Source organism: Pteropus alecto, unplaced genomic scaffold, assembly GCF_000325575.1.
Source record: "Pteropus alecto unplaced genomic scaffold, ASM32557v1 scaffold25, whole genome shotgun sequence".
NCBI lineage: Eukaryota > Metazoa > Chordata > Mammalia > Chiroptera > Pteropodidae > Pteropus > Pteropus alecto.
In genome coordinates this window covers 12,793,184-12,808,409 of record NW_006441955.1, presented here as the reverse complement: position 1 = coordinate 12,808,409, position 15,226 = coordinate 12,793,184, and the positions used below count along the sequence as shown (strand labels likewise).

General features: G+C 32.1%; 1 protein-coding gene across 1 annotated transcript in view; it reads left to right on the top strand.

Annotated features, from left to right (window-relative positions):
• The window catches only part of DOCK7 (dedicator of cytokinesis 7), a 157,014-nt gene that overhangs the window by 104,757 nt on the left and 37,031 nt on the right, over window positions 1–15,226 (top strand). The window contains exons 29-32 of the mRNA XM_015595067.2: window positions 787–926; window positions 6,307–6,476; window positions 7,497–7,651; window positions 14,977–15,172. Of these exons, the coding sequence (XP_015450553.1) occupies window positions 787–926; window positions 6,307–6,476; window positions 7,497–7,651; window positions 14,977–15,172 (661 nt within the window). The remainder of the gene's footprint in view (window positions 1–786; window positions 927–6,306; window positions 6,477–7,496; window positions 7,652–14,976; window positions 15,173–15,226) is intronic.

Genomic DNA, 15,226 nt, shown 5'->3' with positions numbered 1-15,226 from the left:
TTCCATTATCTTTCTCCCCTCCCCACTTTGTCATCCAACTAGAGTACATAATTTTCAGGTTCTAATAGATGACAGAGACATCATTTTTTTTGGGGGGGGTGGGTGGAGGGTGGCAAGAAAAATTTTACTTACTTATCAGTATGATGATTTCTCCATAGAGAAATCTGAAATCTATTGTTCTAAGAAACCTCACATGGAAAGTCTTGAATTATGGATTAGAGGGTGATGAAGTTGAGGACATTCTTGCCTTGAACTATGTCTTGGGGGATGCTGTTTTTCAGTATTAAAAAACTTTTCAAAACTCAGTAAGTGGACCACAAAATGATAGTGATTTTCTAGAGACAGTATTTTCTCTGAAAAACAGTTTTACTGGTATTTGAAATTTCTCTGGAAACCAATAGCCTTGACAATGAGTATTTCTCTTGTACTCAGTAGTGGGTACATAATATATTATTTGGACTTAGTTTTTTTTCCCCTTCAGAGTGATATTAAAACATTAAGTAATTAAAAGAATAAAGAAAAACAGATGAAAAAGTTTCACTATGAGAAAAAGGAAATTGAAAATCTTTAAAAGTATTATTTCGTCATAGTTTCCTGTAGCAAAAGTAAAAGCAGTTACTTTCTCCAATGTTAGTAATCTATAGTAAACCTTAGGCAGTAAATTACTGTAGGCAAAGTTAATCTCACTTTCAGATAATGCTCACATTTTCTTTGTTGTAATGCTCTGTCTGTGGGATGTTTTGTTGCACAGTTATTATAGTTTTGTTCTGCCTCACTCCCAAACAGAGTTCTGGATTTTCCACCAATGTACAAGACCAGAAGATTGCAAATATGTTTGAATTATCTGTACCTTTCCGCCAACAGCATTATTTGGCAGGACTTGTGTTAACAGAGCTTGCTGTTATTTTAGATCCTGATGCAGAAGGGTGAGTAGACCAGTTTTTGCCTTGTAGAATATCAGTTTGATTTTGGACAGTGGGACAGAAGTATTCCACTTACACTTCTAAGAATCAATTTCCCACTCTTTTACTTCTCTATTTACCAAGTTCTATCCCTATGTTATTTCCATATTCCATCAATTTTAAGAAAGACATTTTTTCATATTTTGTCATTTCTGAATTTGAAGTTCATCTTAAAATCAGTAGTGTATCACAGTTTATTTGGTAGGTTTTTTTTCCCTTCTTAACAGTACATAAAATAGTTCTGCAGTCTAGTAGATGGACTCAGATTTATTGATAAATAGTAGGTATGCACGTTTCAGTTGAGGAGGATAGACTCGTCATATGTTTGATTCCTTGTGAGGAAAATTTATCATTTGCTATCATACTATGTAGCATTTTATTTGAAAATTTGCCCTACAAACAAAATCCTTAGGTTTTAAAAACTTCCAACACTGAGTACATTTTTAGAGGATTTTTAGAAATTGATATAGTAAGAAAAGAAAGGGTATATTGTCTGACGATTTGAATTTATAGTAATAGCTTGATGTTTTGTGGTTTAGCATCCTTATAGGGTACTTCCACCTTAATAGTTACTTTTAAAAATCTGTATGACCATAACTCATTTGGGTAATAATTCCTTTTTTTCCCCCCAATTTTTCTCATAATAGGATTATTAGGAGTCTTTAATGCAATTTAACCTCATATCTAAGAGCTTCAGAGAACAAAAAGAGATACCTTTGAATGGGTTTTACCAGGGTCCCACAAGGGATTTCTGATGTATTTGTTGAGTGAATGAAAGAGGAGGTTTCAAAAGTTCTTAGCAATAGTCAGGGACATATTCAATGCTCCATAAATTGTGAAAGGCTAAATCTTCTGCAAATGAAAGACATACCTTTTTTTAATAATGGCAACTTCTCACTTTAGGAATATGTGTTAAAGAATTGTTCACACTGTGTTCTGCAGAATTGTAAAGTTCTAAAGAGGTGCTTATTGGGTTTCCATGTAGAATGGGGTGTGGGGTGCAGACAGACATTGGAGCATGGCGAGGACAACTAAGTTGGTGAAACTCTGGGCTTTCCACCCCTGCATACCACCACCTTTATATTTTGTCATGTGACATATGAATATGATGTCATTTGGTGAAAAGGGGGATTTATTGTTTGAAAAAAAACACTCTGAAAACAACTTCTAAACATACTACCTTTCTTTAATAAGTGATATATCTCAATTATTTGAATGCAAATTTTCAGTATTTTTACTTGCTATATCAGGGTATATTTGGTTACAAGAAACAGAAAACCTTTCTTCATATTGGTTTTATTAAAGGAAGGAAATTTATTATTTTATAATTGGAGGAAAGATAGGGTTGTTTGAACAGTACAATCAGCGGCTCAATGGTGTCATCAGGGTTCTGGTTCTTTATCTCTCCTGTTCTAGATGTTTTATCCTAAGGCTAGTGCCTCTCATGACTGCAAGACAGTTGTCACTAGCAATTCAGATGAAATTCTTACTCGTTTACATCCAGCAGGAGAGAGAAGGGGAAACCCTCTTCCCAAGAATGCTATGTAATTTTTTTTTCGTTTGGACTGATTTGGCTTACTTGCTATTCTGTACTGTCACAGTTACCGGAGCAATGCCAGGTTGCTGGGTGGATTAGATTAGTTCTATTCAAATGTGGTGCTTAGACTGGTATCGGTTCATGGTTTGTTACAGAGCAGTAAATCAGCTATGCCACTAAACATAGTGTTTAGGTCATATGACTTTTCTTTCTCTTGGGTAGACCTTCTCAAGTAAGGAAGCAATAAGTTGATTAACATTTATCTCTTCTCAGACTGGTAACAAAATGGTTTGCTAACTGATGCTTTAAGTAGCAGAGCTAGTCTAATTAGGATCTCCTGAAATGGGATGGAGGCGGCTTCCCCAGAGTCATAGCGGGAGGAATACATATCCGAAGAAAATTGAGTTCTCCTAAGATGGAAGACGGGAAATAGATGTTGTGTAGGTGTTCAGCAGTATCTGATATAAAGAATAGAAAATTCTAACAGTCAGCTGTTTCTGCAGTGATTTTTTTTTTCATGTCAAGAATCAATTCTATTAAAATAGGTTTTTTGTGTGTTTCTGAGGACTTATGAAAGAATTATGTATTGCTTTTTTCTACCTCTTTAAGCTAGAATGTGTTGGTCTTTCATACTTGGAGATATTTTCTATGAAGTCCAGAAAACAATGATAATTACCATCTTTTCTTTGTCTGTGCAGTTAAACAAGATATGGGCTGAGCTTTAAATAGCAGTATACAGGATTATATCCTTAGTTTTTACTGCTGCTTGTTTCTTTCTTTTCTCATTTTTTCCTACACCCAATCCATTAGCAAATTCCACAGGTACTACCCCAAGTTCAGCTACTTCTCTCCATCCTCACTGCTACTTCCCTAGTCATGGCTCCATTCTTACTTTCCTAAAATCCTTTTTTCACACAGCAGCCTGAGTGATCTTTTAGAAATGAGAATCAGATTATGTCATTTTCCTTGCTTAAAACTCCTCAATGGGAGCATAAGCTTTAAAAATGGCACTTAAAATCCAGACTTTTAATATTGGTCCCCAAAGCCTGATATATTTCTGGCTCTTGTCTACTCCACAACTCTCTTCTCTCTTCACATACTAAAATCTAGCCATCCTGGCCTTCTTTGTCTTTCTCAATTGTGCCAAACTTATTCTACCTTAGAGCTTCAGAACTTCATATTTCTCTGCCTGAAGCAGTGCTCCAGTTGCCCTCAGGTCTTTTCATACCCATTTCCTCTTTAAGATGCTTCAGGTCTCCATTCTAACAGCATCTTCTCAATGAGGCTTTCATTGATCTCCCAATCTAAATTAAAGGTGTGTTGCCCTCGCCACAATCATTTTTAACCATATAAATGTTATTTTCTACAAGGCACTTACCTGAAATTTGCTTGTTTGTTTATTATCTGTCTTCTCGCATTAGAATGTGAGCTCAAGAGAGCAGGCTTTTTGTCTTCCTTGTTCACTGTATTCTCAGTGCCTTAGAATTGTGTCTGGTAGAAAGTGGAAACTTGACAAATATATGTTAATTCAATGAATGAGTGATTGACTGTGAGAAACTCACATCTCATCTCTTTTACATTCTTTAGTGATATATAGTTAAAATGCAACATACATTGATTGTCTTAGATAAAATCCTTGAGAAGGAATGCTTTTCTTTTTGCTCCATCAGCTTGCTAAGTAATCAAGAATAATTTCTGGCAGTCATACGTTCTAATATCAATCAAAGATTTGCTGTCTAAAATCTTTCATTATAATAAGAAAGTTAAGACTATGAAACAATATACTGTTATTAAATGCTAATTTTGTAGTACATAGATCTGTAGAAGAATAATACTTGTTATAACATTTGTAACGTTGAATTATTTTTCTGTGTTTCTTTTACGAAAACAAGCTCTCTTAAAACAGAGACAATGTCTTATTTCCAACATCTAGAATAGGATAGATATTACGGATCCTGCATAACTATGTATTTAATAGCTGATGTGATTGAGTATCGTAGATAGACGAAAGGGCTTCATGAAGACGGGTGGATAGAGTTTAGAGAGGTGGAAGTCTGGGGCTGGTAAATGCTGAGAGATATGAAATACATACCCAAGTTTGGGAATCATCACTGGTGACAGAAAAGTTGAAAGAGAGAACATAAAAAGCAAATGACCAAAATTTGAGACTTGGAAAGAATGATGAGAGAGAAGTATGAAGAAGGGTGGGAACTATTTGGAGACTACATTGAGAAGAGAACATATAAGATGACAGTGTCAAGTAGGGAGAGCTGGAGAATGAAATCTGAAATATGTTCCTCATGTGTGGTTCTTGACAGTATTTAAAAATAAGCTTTCTGAATAAAAATCTGGAAGGGAGAAGAAAGAATATTCAGCTAGATCTTATATAATCTAAATGGCAGACAAGATCAAAGGCTCTGGAGTAAGACTGTTTCAAATCCCAGCTTTTAAATCTATATGATCTTAAAAGAAATAAAAGCTAGTATTTACTGAGGAAGGCAATGTACCAGTCACTGTGCTAAGCATGTTACATAAATTATGTAACTTAATTCTCACAACCACTGGTAGGTTGTTACCCGCATACATAAGTAGGAAAACGGGGGCTAAGTATCTTAGAAAAATCATTTAGCTGTTAAATAATAAAGCTAGTGTGGTACCATGTTGTAAGCATTCAAATATTGTTAGCTTCAAAGAAAGGGAGTAGATATTAGGAAGTAAATGTAAACACATACATTCAGGAAGTTACTACTGGAGAAGTCGTATAATAGTCTATTACTAAGAAAAGTACTATATAAGCTAAAGGAAACTAGTTTCAAGTGAACATCTATTCTCAAGATAGGGAAGGCTTATTTGAAGAAAGAAAGGAAGACCTTAGTGAGGGGGTACAATGAAACTATTGAAGAAAGATGGGGTTCACTGCACATATGTGGAGATTACTTTCTGAGAGAAGGTACAACTTTTTTTGAGACAAAAGGAAAGATGATCTGATAGTTATAAAGATCGAGATGTATCAAAAGATCTGACCAGAACAAATTCAGAATGGCTATTCTTTCCTTAAAAAGTTGGTATTTTATTGAGATTGATGGTAAGAAGCTTAGGAGAAAGAAAGATCTGAAACTGCTGCCAGTTACAGCATAAAGGCCAGTGGAAGTTGGGTGAATTTTTAATAAGAATGGTTTGATGGTCATAGAGCCTTCAGTCTAAGAAAAGAGGCAAAAAAAAAAAAAAAAAGTGAAGATGAGAGTGACCCTTCTTAGTGTGTTAGCCCAGTGAAACTCAGGGGATTGGGAGTTTAGAAAAGTTGTAAGTGCCCAGTTAAGGTATATGAGCAAAGAAGTTCAGTTAAACAGAGATGTCAATCACAAACCCAGCCTGTGACATGATCTATTATTAGATAGAATGTTTTTCTTTCAGAAAAAGGAAATACAAGTTTATCTTTGGTAAATGTGAAGAGATCTCACTTGATGAAATAAAATTTATAACTGCTAAGATTTCCCTTTTTTTGCTTTAAAATATAACCACAACAGGTCTTAAGTTATTTAATATTAAAATGAACTAAATAAACAGTTAATGTAAAAAAATTCAGATTTACTCCTAAGTCAATTTGTATATTATTTATTTTTCTTCAATTTTTTTTGTACAGACAGTAATTTTAAAATGAGGTGTTTTATAGGAATATATACAAATATGTGGCAAAGTTAAGAAGTTGAACAAAATTGATTCAGTACCATGACTTACTGTTTGCCTTAACGATATTAACTAATCTCTGTGAACTTACTGCTTGTTCTTCATCTTCTTTTTAAATAGACTGTTTGGATTGCATAGGAAAGTCATCAATATGGTACACAATTTACTATCCAGTCATGACTCAGACCCACGGTACTCTGACCCCCAGATAAAGGCTCGGGTGGCCATGTTGTATCTACCTCTGATTGGCATTATCATGGAAACTGTTCCTCAGCTGTATGATTTTACAGGTACTTAGTATATTTAAGACAACTTTTAAAGGCAAATCTCAATGTATAAAAATGTTAGAAAATATCTCAAGGATAAAGATCTTATTTAAGGAAAAAAATATGAGGACATATATAGTGACATAAGTAAACTGTAAATACTTAACCTGGTTACTGAAGAACTTTTCACCATGTAGGATACTTCACTGTAAGGTTTCTATAAATAGTTCCTATGATGAATTTTAAAATAATGATTATATAGCATTTCTATCCCTACCTATTAGGAAATAGGTTGTGTGTGTGGGTGTACTGTTCATCTGAAATAAGAATACAGGAAAACCTAGCTGATGTTTACTATGCTCAATGTCATTTTATCATATACATATAATCAAATTAATATTCGCCTGTATAACAGGAATTATGTTTATCGCTAACACTAGGTTAATAAGTTGAAGTTTTGTTGCTTTTTAAAAATTAGAACCTATAAAATTTTATTCCTCTTGCTTTTCATATTTAAAATTTACTTAAATTCCTTTATTCACTCTAAAGAAAGCCCTGTAGTTTGCATTTTAACTAGCAATTAACCTGATAAAGTACTTCCAGTTCAATAAAAACAAAAACAAACATTTACTGAGTACCTAATATGAATTAAGAACTTCAACTGGTGCTGGTGATACAAAAATAAACAACTCCTTGCCTTTAAAGGACTGATAGTTGAGTACTTTTTCCAGTATTTTGATCACTAACATGAGCTTCCTTATCCGAAGGCAGAAATGTTTAAATTATTAGATCTTCTTTTACTAGCAAGTTAAAGTTTACTACAAAACTATAAATTATGGTTGTAGGAATGAGTTAATATTTAAAATATTTAAAATATTGTTTACAAGAACTAAATCTTAAGGATAAGTATCACACGTTAACAGGTTTTTTTGTTTGTTTTTTTAAAGAGTAATGGAGACTTAGAAGGGGAATTGCATGCTCAATAACTGTTAATCAAGCTAAACATAGGGTTTAATTATTTATTTTTGGATTATTTTTTTCCAGAAACTCACAATCAACGAGGGAGACCAATTTGTATAGCCCCTGATGATTATGAAAGTGAGAGCGGAAGCATGATAAGCCAGACGGTTGCCATGGCAATTGCAGGAACATCAGTTCCTCAACTAACAAGGCCTGGCAGTTTCCTCCTCACATCAACGGTAAAAATCAACCCTCCTACATAAGTTTATTCTGGAAGAACAGATATTTGCAAGGATGTATCCTTAAATAACTGAGAATATTGTGTTAGCTGAGGCAAAAGTACTCTGAGCTTAATTTATTTTGTGGAAACATTAAGTTTGGAGAATATTGCCTATCTTGTACCAAGTTGTTTTATAAATTATTAATTACCTCAAGGTTTATGGTATAAAGCTATGTGTTCTCTCATTTAGAATTTTGAAAGTTGCCTTATTTTATATATATATAAGTATTATATATATATACATTTAAATATATACATTTAAATCCATTGTAGTCTTTATCAGCCCAAAGAAATATTCTCACTTATTTAATAATTGAGAATTTTTTTAATCTGTGAAGATTGATACTTTTTCATGTTTAAAAAGTTAATATTTACTCTGCCTCTATAATTTCCCCCCCTTATAAAGGGAAGGAAATGGGAGAAGGGAGGAAACACACTACCAGTAAAGCAAGATCAAGTTCTAAAAGTTTTAAATGACTTTCGGAAAAATGCAATATTTATGGAAGCTAGCCTACCTGACAGCTTAGGAAAAAAAAAAAGTTTACTGAGGTGATTTACTTATCAAAAGGTTGACCCATTTTAAGTGCACAATTTCACGATTTTTAATATAATTACAGAGTTATACAGCCACCACCACAATCTAAGTTTAGAACATTTCCATCACCTCAGTAAGAACCCATAGGCCTGTTAGCAGTCACATCCTACTTCCCGCAGCCCTAGACTGCAACGAATCCATTTCTTTCTGTACAGGTTTACCTATTCTGGATATTTCACATAAATGAAATTATACACTGTGCTCTTTGGTGTCTGGCTTCTTTCACTAAGCATCATGTTTTTGAGGTCCATCCATGCTGCAACATGTATCAGTACTTCTTTTTTTTTTTAATTGCCAAATAGTATTCCTTTGTATTGATATACCAGATTTTTATCCATTTGTCAGTTGAAGATTTGAATCATTTCCACTTTTTGGACATTAGGAATAATGCTGCTATGAACATTTGTGTACATGTCTTTGTGTGCATGTATGTATGTTTTTGGATTTTTCTTAGGTAGATACTTAGGAGTAGATTGCTGGGTCATATGGTATCTCTGTGATTAACGTTTTGAGAAACTTCAATCTCTTTTTCAAAGTGGCTGAACCATTTTATATTCTCATCAGCAGTGAATAAAGGTTCCTATTTCTCCAAATCCTCACCAACACTTGTTTTTATCTCTTTTTTATCATAGTTATCTTAGTGGGTATGAAGTGGTATCTCATTGTGGTTTTGATTTGCATTTCCTTAATGTCTACTGATATTGAGCACCTTTTTATTTGTTTATTGGCTCATCTTTTCATTTATCTTACTTATTTAGAGAAAAGTCCATTCAAATCATTTGCCATTTTAAAATTATGTTATTCATCTTATTATTGACTTGAAAGAGTTCTTTATATATTCTGAGTACAACTAACTCCCTTATATGTGATTTGCAAATATTTTTTTCCCATTCTGTAGATTATCTTTTCACTTTTTGACGGTATCATTTGAAGTGCAAAAGTTTTTGATTTTGGTGAATTCTAATTTATTGATATTTTTCTTTCATCACTTGTACTTTTGATATTATACATTAAAAAAGTATATAAAGTTCATGTACAGTTAAAGTAGAATAATAGAAGATACAGCGGTGTATCTACCACCCAGCTTCAGAAACAGCACATTGTAAATACCTTGAAAGTTCTCAGTCTGCCTTCAATTTACTCCCTTTCTCCCTTTAAAATGACTACTATTCTCAATTTTATTGACTGCGCTTTTCATTTTTTAAAACTTTTCTATACTACACATGAAAATATACATGAAACATAAGTGTATAAGTTTATAAAATATAAAATGAACACCTTTATAACCACCAATTGGGACAAAATATAGAACATTGGCTGTTTCCAGAAATCCTTAGCTTGCTCTTTTGTACCACAGCTATCCACCAAGCTCCCGCATTATCCCGACTAACAAAGTAATTGCTTAGTTTTGTTTATAGTGTTACCATATAAGTTTTCATATATAAATAGTTTACTTTTTAGTTTAGTTTTACATTCCGTAAGTCTTTAATATTCATTCGTTACAAATTGTAGCTATAATTCACTGATTTTTATTTCTGTATGACATTCCATTGTCTGACTATAAATTTTTGGATAAAGTTTATTTACCAATTCTGTAGACAGATGCATAAATCGTTTCTGATCTTTGGTTATTACCAATATCAATTCCATAGATTCTTTTATATGTATCCTGTATGCATGATTATACTTTTATTTAGGATATTTCCTAGGAGTGGAATTTGCTCAATCATATAATATGTGTATCTTCATCCTTACCAGATATGCCAGGGTGTTTTCCAAAGGTTTCGTCTCAGTTTATACTTGCACCTACAGTACGAGTTTCCATTCCTTCACATGTTCATCAGCACTTAGAATTTTCAGACTTTGTAATTTTTGTCAATCTGGTAATTTATAGTTGTATTTCATTTTCTTAATATCTTATGAGGGTGTGCATTATTTCATATGTATGCTGGCCATTCGGATTTTCTCTTTTGAAGTGTCTAGAGCTTTTTGACCATTTTCTCTTCGGAGTCTATCATGTAGAGAAAGTCCTTATGCATTTTTTAAAAATTTTTTGGCTAATTCTTGGTCCTTTGTATTTATATAAATACAAATCTATATACATTTTAGAATCAGTTTATGAAGCTCCACTACAATAAATAGACAAAAACTAATGAACCTGTTGGGATTTTGGTTGAGAATCTGTGGATTAATTTGGGGGAACATTGATATGTTTAGACTGTTGAATCTCCTAATCCTTGAACATGATGAATCTCATTTTTTGGGCCTCCCTTAATGTCTGTGACTACATAAACTTTTATAGTTTTCACCGAAAATGCCTAGTACATCTTTGTAGATGTATTTTTGGCCTTTGATATTTTTTTTCATACTTTTTATTATATATAATATAATATACCTATAATTATATATAATCATACTCTTACAAATGTCATCTTTTCAAAAAGTCTATTTTCTATTCGTTGGTCATTTTTGTGTAGAAATAGAATTCATTTTGTACAATGTTTATTTCCAGCAGGATTGCTAAACTAATAACTTATGTATAGATTTTTTTTTTCTACATACAAAATTACATCATCTGTAAATAATAGAAGTTTCATTTCTTCCTTTCAGTTTTGTTTCATAACTTATTTTACTGGCTAGAACCTCCAGTATAATGTTGAATGGAAGTGGTGATAGTTGGCATCCTTAAAGGGGAAACTTGCAACATTTCATTTTTAAACACATGTGCCATCGTTTTTTTTAGGTACCCTCTTATTATATTATGGATGTCCCCTTCTGTTCCTAGTTTACTTAGAGTTTTGTTTTTAATTATGAATAATTGTTGAATTTTATCATGCTTTTTTTTTGGTATCCATTGAGACACTCATTATTTTGCTTTTTGATCTTTTACTGTGACCCTTTTCAACTGGTTTTTTAGTGTTAAACCTACCTCGAATTCCTGAATTAAAACAAACTTTTTCATGATTGTGTATTAATGGATTTGATTTGCTATATTTTGTTTAAGATTTGTGTATATATGTTCGTATGTAAGATTTTCTGTAATTTTTCTTATAATGTTCTTTTCAAGTTTTGGAATCAATATTAAGTTAGACAATTAAGATGAGCTAGGAAGTTTCCACTTTTATTCTGTTCTCTGCAAGTACTTGTTTAAAATTGGAATTATTTCTTCCTGGAATACTTGGAGAACTTGTGGGTGAAACCATCTGTACCTGCAGTTTTCTTTTTTTGAAAATTTTAAAACTTGACTGATTTAATTTCTTTTATGACTATAAGAGTTTTCAAGTTTTCTACTTTTTTTTTACACTGGTTTCTGAAAACTTTATTTTAGTAGAAGTTTATTCAAATTTGTGACATACTAAGTTGTTCCCAGTATCTTCTATGGTCTTCCAAATGTCTATGGTAAATGTAATAGATATAAACTATAATAGATGTAAACATTTTCATTTCTGTGACTGGCTTTTTTGAGACTTTTGTCTGTAATCAGTCTCAACAGAAATTTGTATACATCTTTAGTCTCTATAGAAAACCATTTTGGGGACAATATTGATCCTCATTTTTGAATTTTATTATTTACTGCCTTCTACTTTCTTTGGGTTTATCTTGGGTGTTCTTTTTCTAACTTCTTTTTATTTTTTTAATGCCAGTTTATTTTTTTTTTCATACTATATTTACATAATTTTTTCCCTGCCCTTCTGGGACTTTTTCTAACTTCTTTTTATTTTTTTAATGCCAGTTTATTTTTTTTTTCATACTATATTTACATAATTTTTTCCCTGCCCTTCTGGTACTTTTTCTAACTTCTTGATGTGGATGTTTAACTCACTAGTTTTCATCCTTTCTTCTCAGAAAGGATGAAAGCTTATACATTTTCTTTAATTATCATTTTAGTTGCATGTCACAATTTAAACATAGCATTTTCATTATTCAGTTCAAAATATATCTAAAGTTCATAATGATTTCTTTTAGACTTTTGGGCTATTAAGTTTTGTTTTAAATTTCCCAGTCATGAAAATTTCTAGTAATCCTTTTGTTTCAGATTTTGGCCTAATTACATAATTAGAGAACTTACTTTGTATAATTTCAGTTTGTTGTATTTGTGGCAAGTGGTTTTATGGTCTAGTATATGGTCAGTTTTTGCAAGTATCTTATGTATACCAAAAGAATGATATTCTTCAGTTGTTATTTGCAGTGTTCTGTATTTGTCTGTTATGCCCATTGCGTCAAATTTATTAATCCTATTGTTTAAATATTTCTTTAATGTGTTCTGTCTGCTTATTCTAATATCCCACTACAGTTATGGTTTTGTAATTTCTACCTGCTATTCTGTCAGTTTTCTGTTTTCTTTCAGCACGCCGAGGACATTGTTACCACTGTCTTCTCATTTCTGTTGCTACTTTTGAGAAGTCAGCTGTGTCAAACTATTGCTTCTTTGAAGATAATTTTTTTCCATCTTGCATCTTTGTTATTCTCCTTAAAATTGATTTTCTGTGCTTTCATTCTGTTGACTGTAGTTTTGAATTTCTTTATATTTATTCTGCTTTGTATTTTTTTGACTTATTAAATCTATGATTCAGCATCTTTCTTCCACTCTATGAAATTCTTGACTATTATCTGCCTGAATGTGTCCTCTTCTCCATTCTGTTTCCTCTTTTCGTATTCCAGTTAAAAGTACGTTAGTTCTTTTTATTGCATCCTCTATGTCTTTACTCTTCTTCTGTATATTCCATGTTTTTGTTGACTGTGCTTCATGCTGGATTGTTTCTTCTGATCTACCCTCCAGTTTACTAATTCTTCCCTTAATTGTAATTGATATTATATTAAAATAATCCATTGAGTTCTTAATTTGGTTATTGTGTAATTTTTTTTCAGTTTTCTAAATTCTATTTGTTCTGTTTTTTCAAAAACATTTCTCTTTGTACTTTCAAGCTTCTTGTCAAATTTTTAAATATTATTTTTTGGACAGGGATGCATAGAAAGTGTGATTGTTTTATTTTTTGATAATTTCAGTATCTCAAGTGTTATCATCGGTTTGTATGGGGATATAAGAAATGTTAGTGTATACCTATTTGTCAAATTCAGAATAATATAAAAATTTTATTTTTAAAAAAATCTATCATTGAGAATTCAGTCAATATATTTATGCATACCTGAAAGTTCAGCTATATAAAGTACCTACTTTTTAGATAAAGACACATTTTCCTTTTCAGAGAGATTGTGGATTTGAGGGTGAAAGTCAAAGCTATTTGTGCCCAGATACGAAGCAGTATAACATAATGGTTAAGTGAGTTTATGTAGGTGAATTAATTGACATATAGATACATATGTAGATATAGTAGATAAGGGCTTGGTCTCTGGAGCCAAACTTTCCTAATTTGAATCTCAGTCTTACTATTTACTGCAGAATACTTGTACAAAATACTTAAACTCTTGGTGTCTCAGTTTTCTGTCTCTCTCTTTCGATGGTTGCAAGGGATAAGTAAGTTAATATGCATAAAATGTTTAGGACAGTGCCTAGCACAGAGTAAGCATTATATGTATGAGTCAGCTGCTATCATTATCATCATCTAGGACAGAGGAAAGATTAGGATAGAGGTGAACATACTTAATTGCTGAAATCATGATCATGATTTCAGCAATTAAGTATGTTCAGCTTTTCTTTGTCTTTCCTCTCAATATACCTTCATTGCTTTCTTATTATTACTTAGCATATTTATTAACCAAATATTAGACCGTGGTATAAAGCTGAAGAGTAAGCTTTGGAGTCTGGTTAACTTGGACTAAAATCCTGGCTTTACCTTTTCTTAATATGTGATTTAGGGCAAATTACTTAATCTCTAGCCTTTAGTTTCCTTACCTGTAAACTAGAAATAACAATAGTTAATATGGTTTCATAAAATTATTATGAGAGTTAAATAAGAAAAAGTGATTAACATAGTGTCTAGCATATTTCAAATTTGTTATGTTTTGTCATTATTATTGTCATCCTGTATCCCTGTGTGTAAAATTGAGATGATACAACCTGCTTGGTAATATTGTTGGAGGACTAAATGAAATACTGTACACAAAGAGCTTAGCATGATGACTGGAACAGAGTAAATATCCAGTCAATAAATGGTATTGTAAACAAGTTCTTCTAAGGTTTTCATTTGTATTTCACATACTGTATACTAATACAGATTGAAGATTGAAAATAGCATCTTAACCTCATATGCTATATGTAGAAATGCTTTTTACTTTTATACAGTCTAAGACTTTTCCCTTTTGTCAGTGGCCCTTGGCAGGAAACAATGGTTCTCTAAACCTGATAAACATTTTGTTATTACATTCTATTCTTATACTTATTTTACTGAATCAGTTGTGTTTTTTTTTTTCCTTTATTTTCATCATGTCTGATATTCTGTGGTAGATATTTAGTTAATAATAGTATCTTTTAGTTTTTTGCTTTATGTTTTCCATTATCATCTGCCAGAAGCTCTACCACAGATTAAAACAATCTTTATTGCTAGGAAAGGTTCACTAAACTTCAGTATATGACTTATACAAGCATTGTCTAAATTAAATGTTGTTTTTAAATATTTGATTTTAAGCAATTTTTGTTTTTATTGCTTTCAGAAGAAAACAACTGACAACCCACAAAAAAGAAATGGTCATTGATTTTTCTGTCTCATTCTACTGCTCTTTATTTTCAGAGTGGCAGGCAACACACTACCTTTTCGGCAGAATCAAGTCGAAGCCTTTTGATCTGTCTACTTTGGGTTCTCAAGAATGCAGATGAGACAGTTCTACAAAAGTGGTTTACAGATCTCTCAGTCCTGCAACTAAACAGGCTATTAGACCTGCTTTATCTCTGTGTATCCTGCTTTGAATACAAAGTAAGTGATTATTATGCCATTGCAAAGAAGAACAAGAAAGGAAACAATGTGGAAAAGGAAGAAGAAA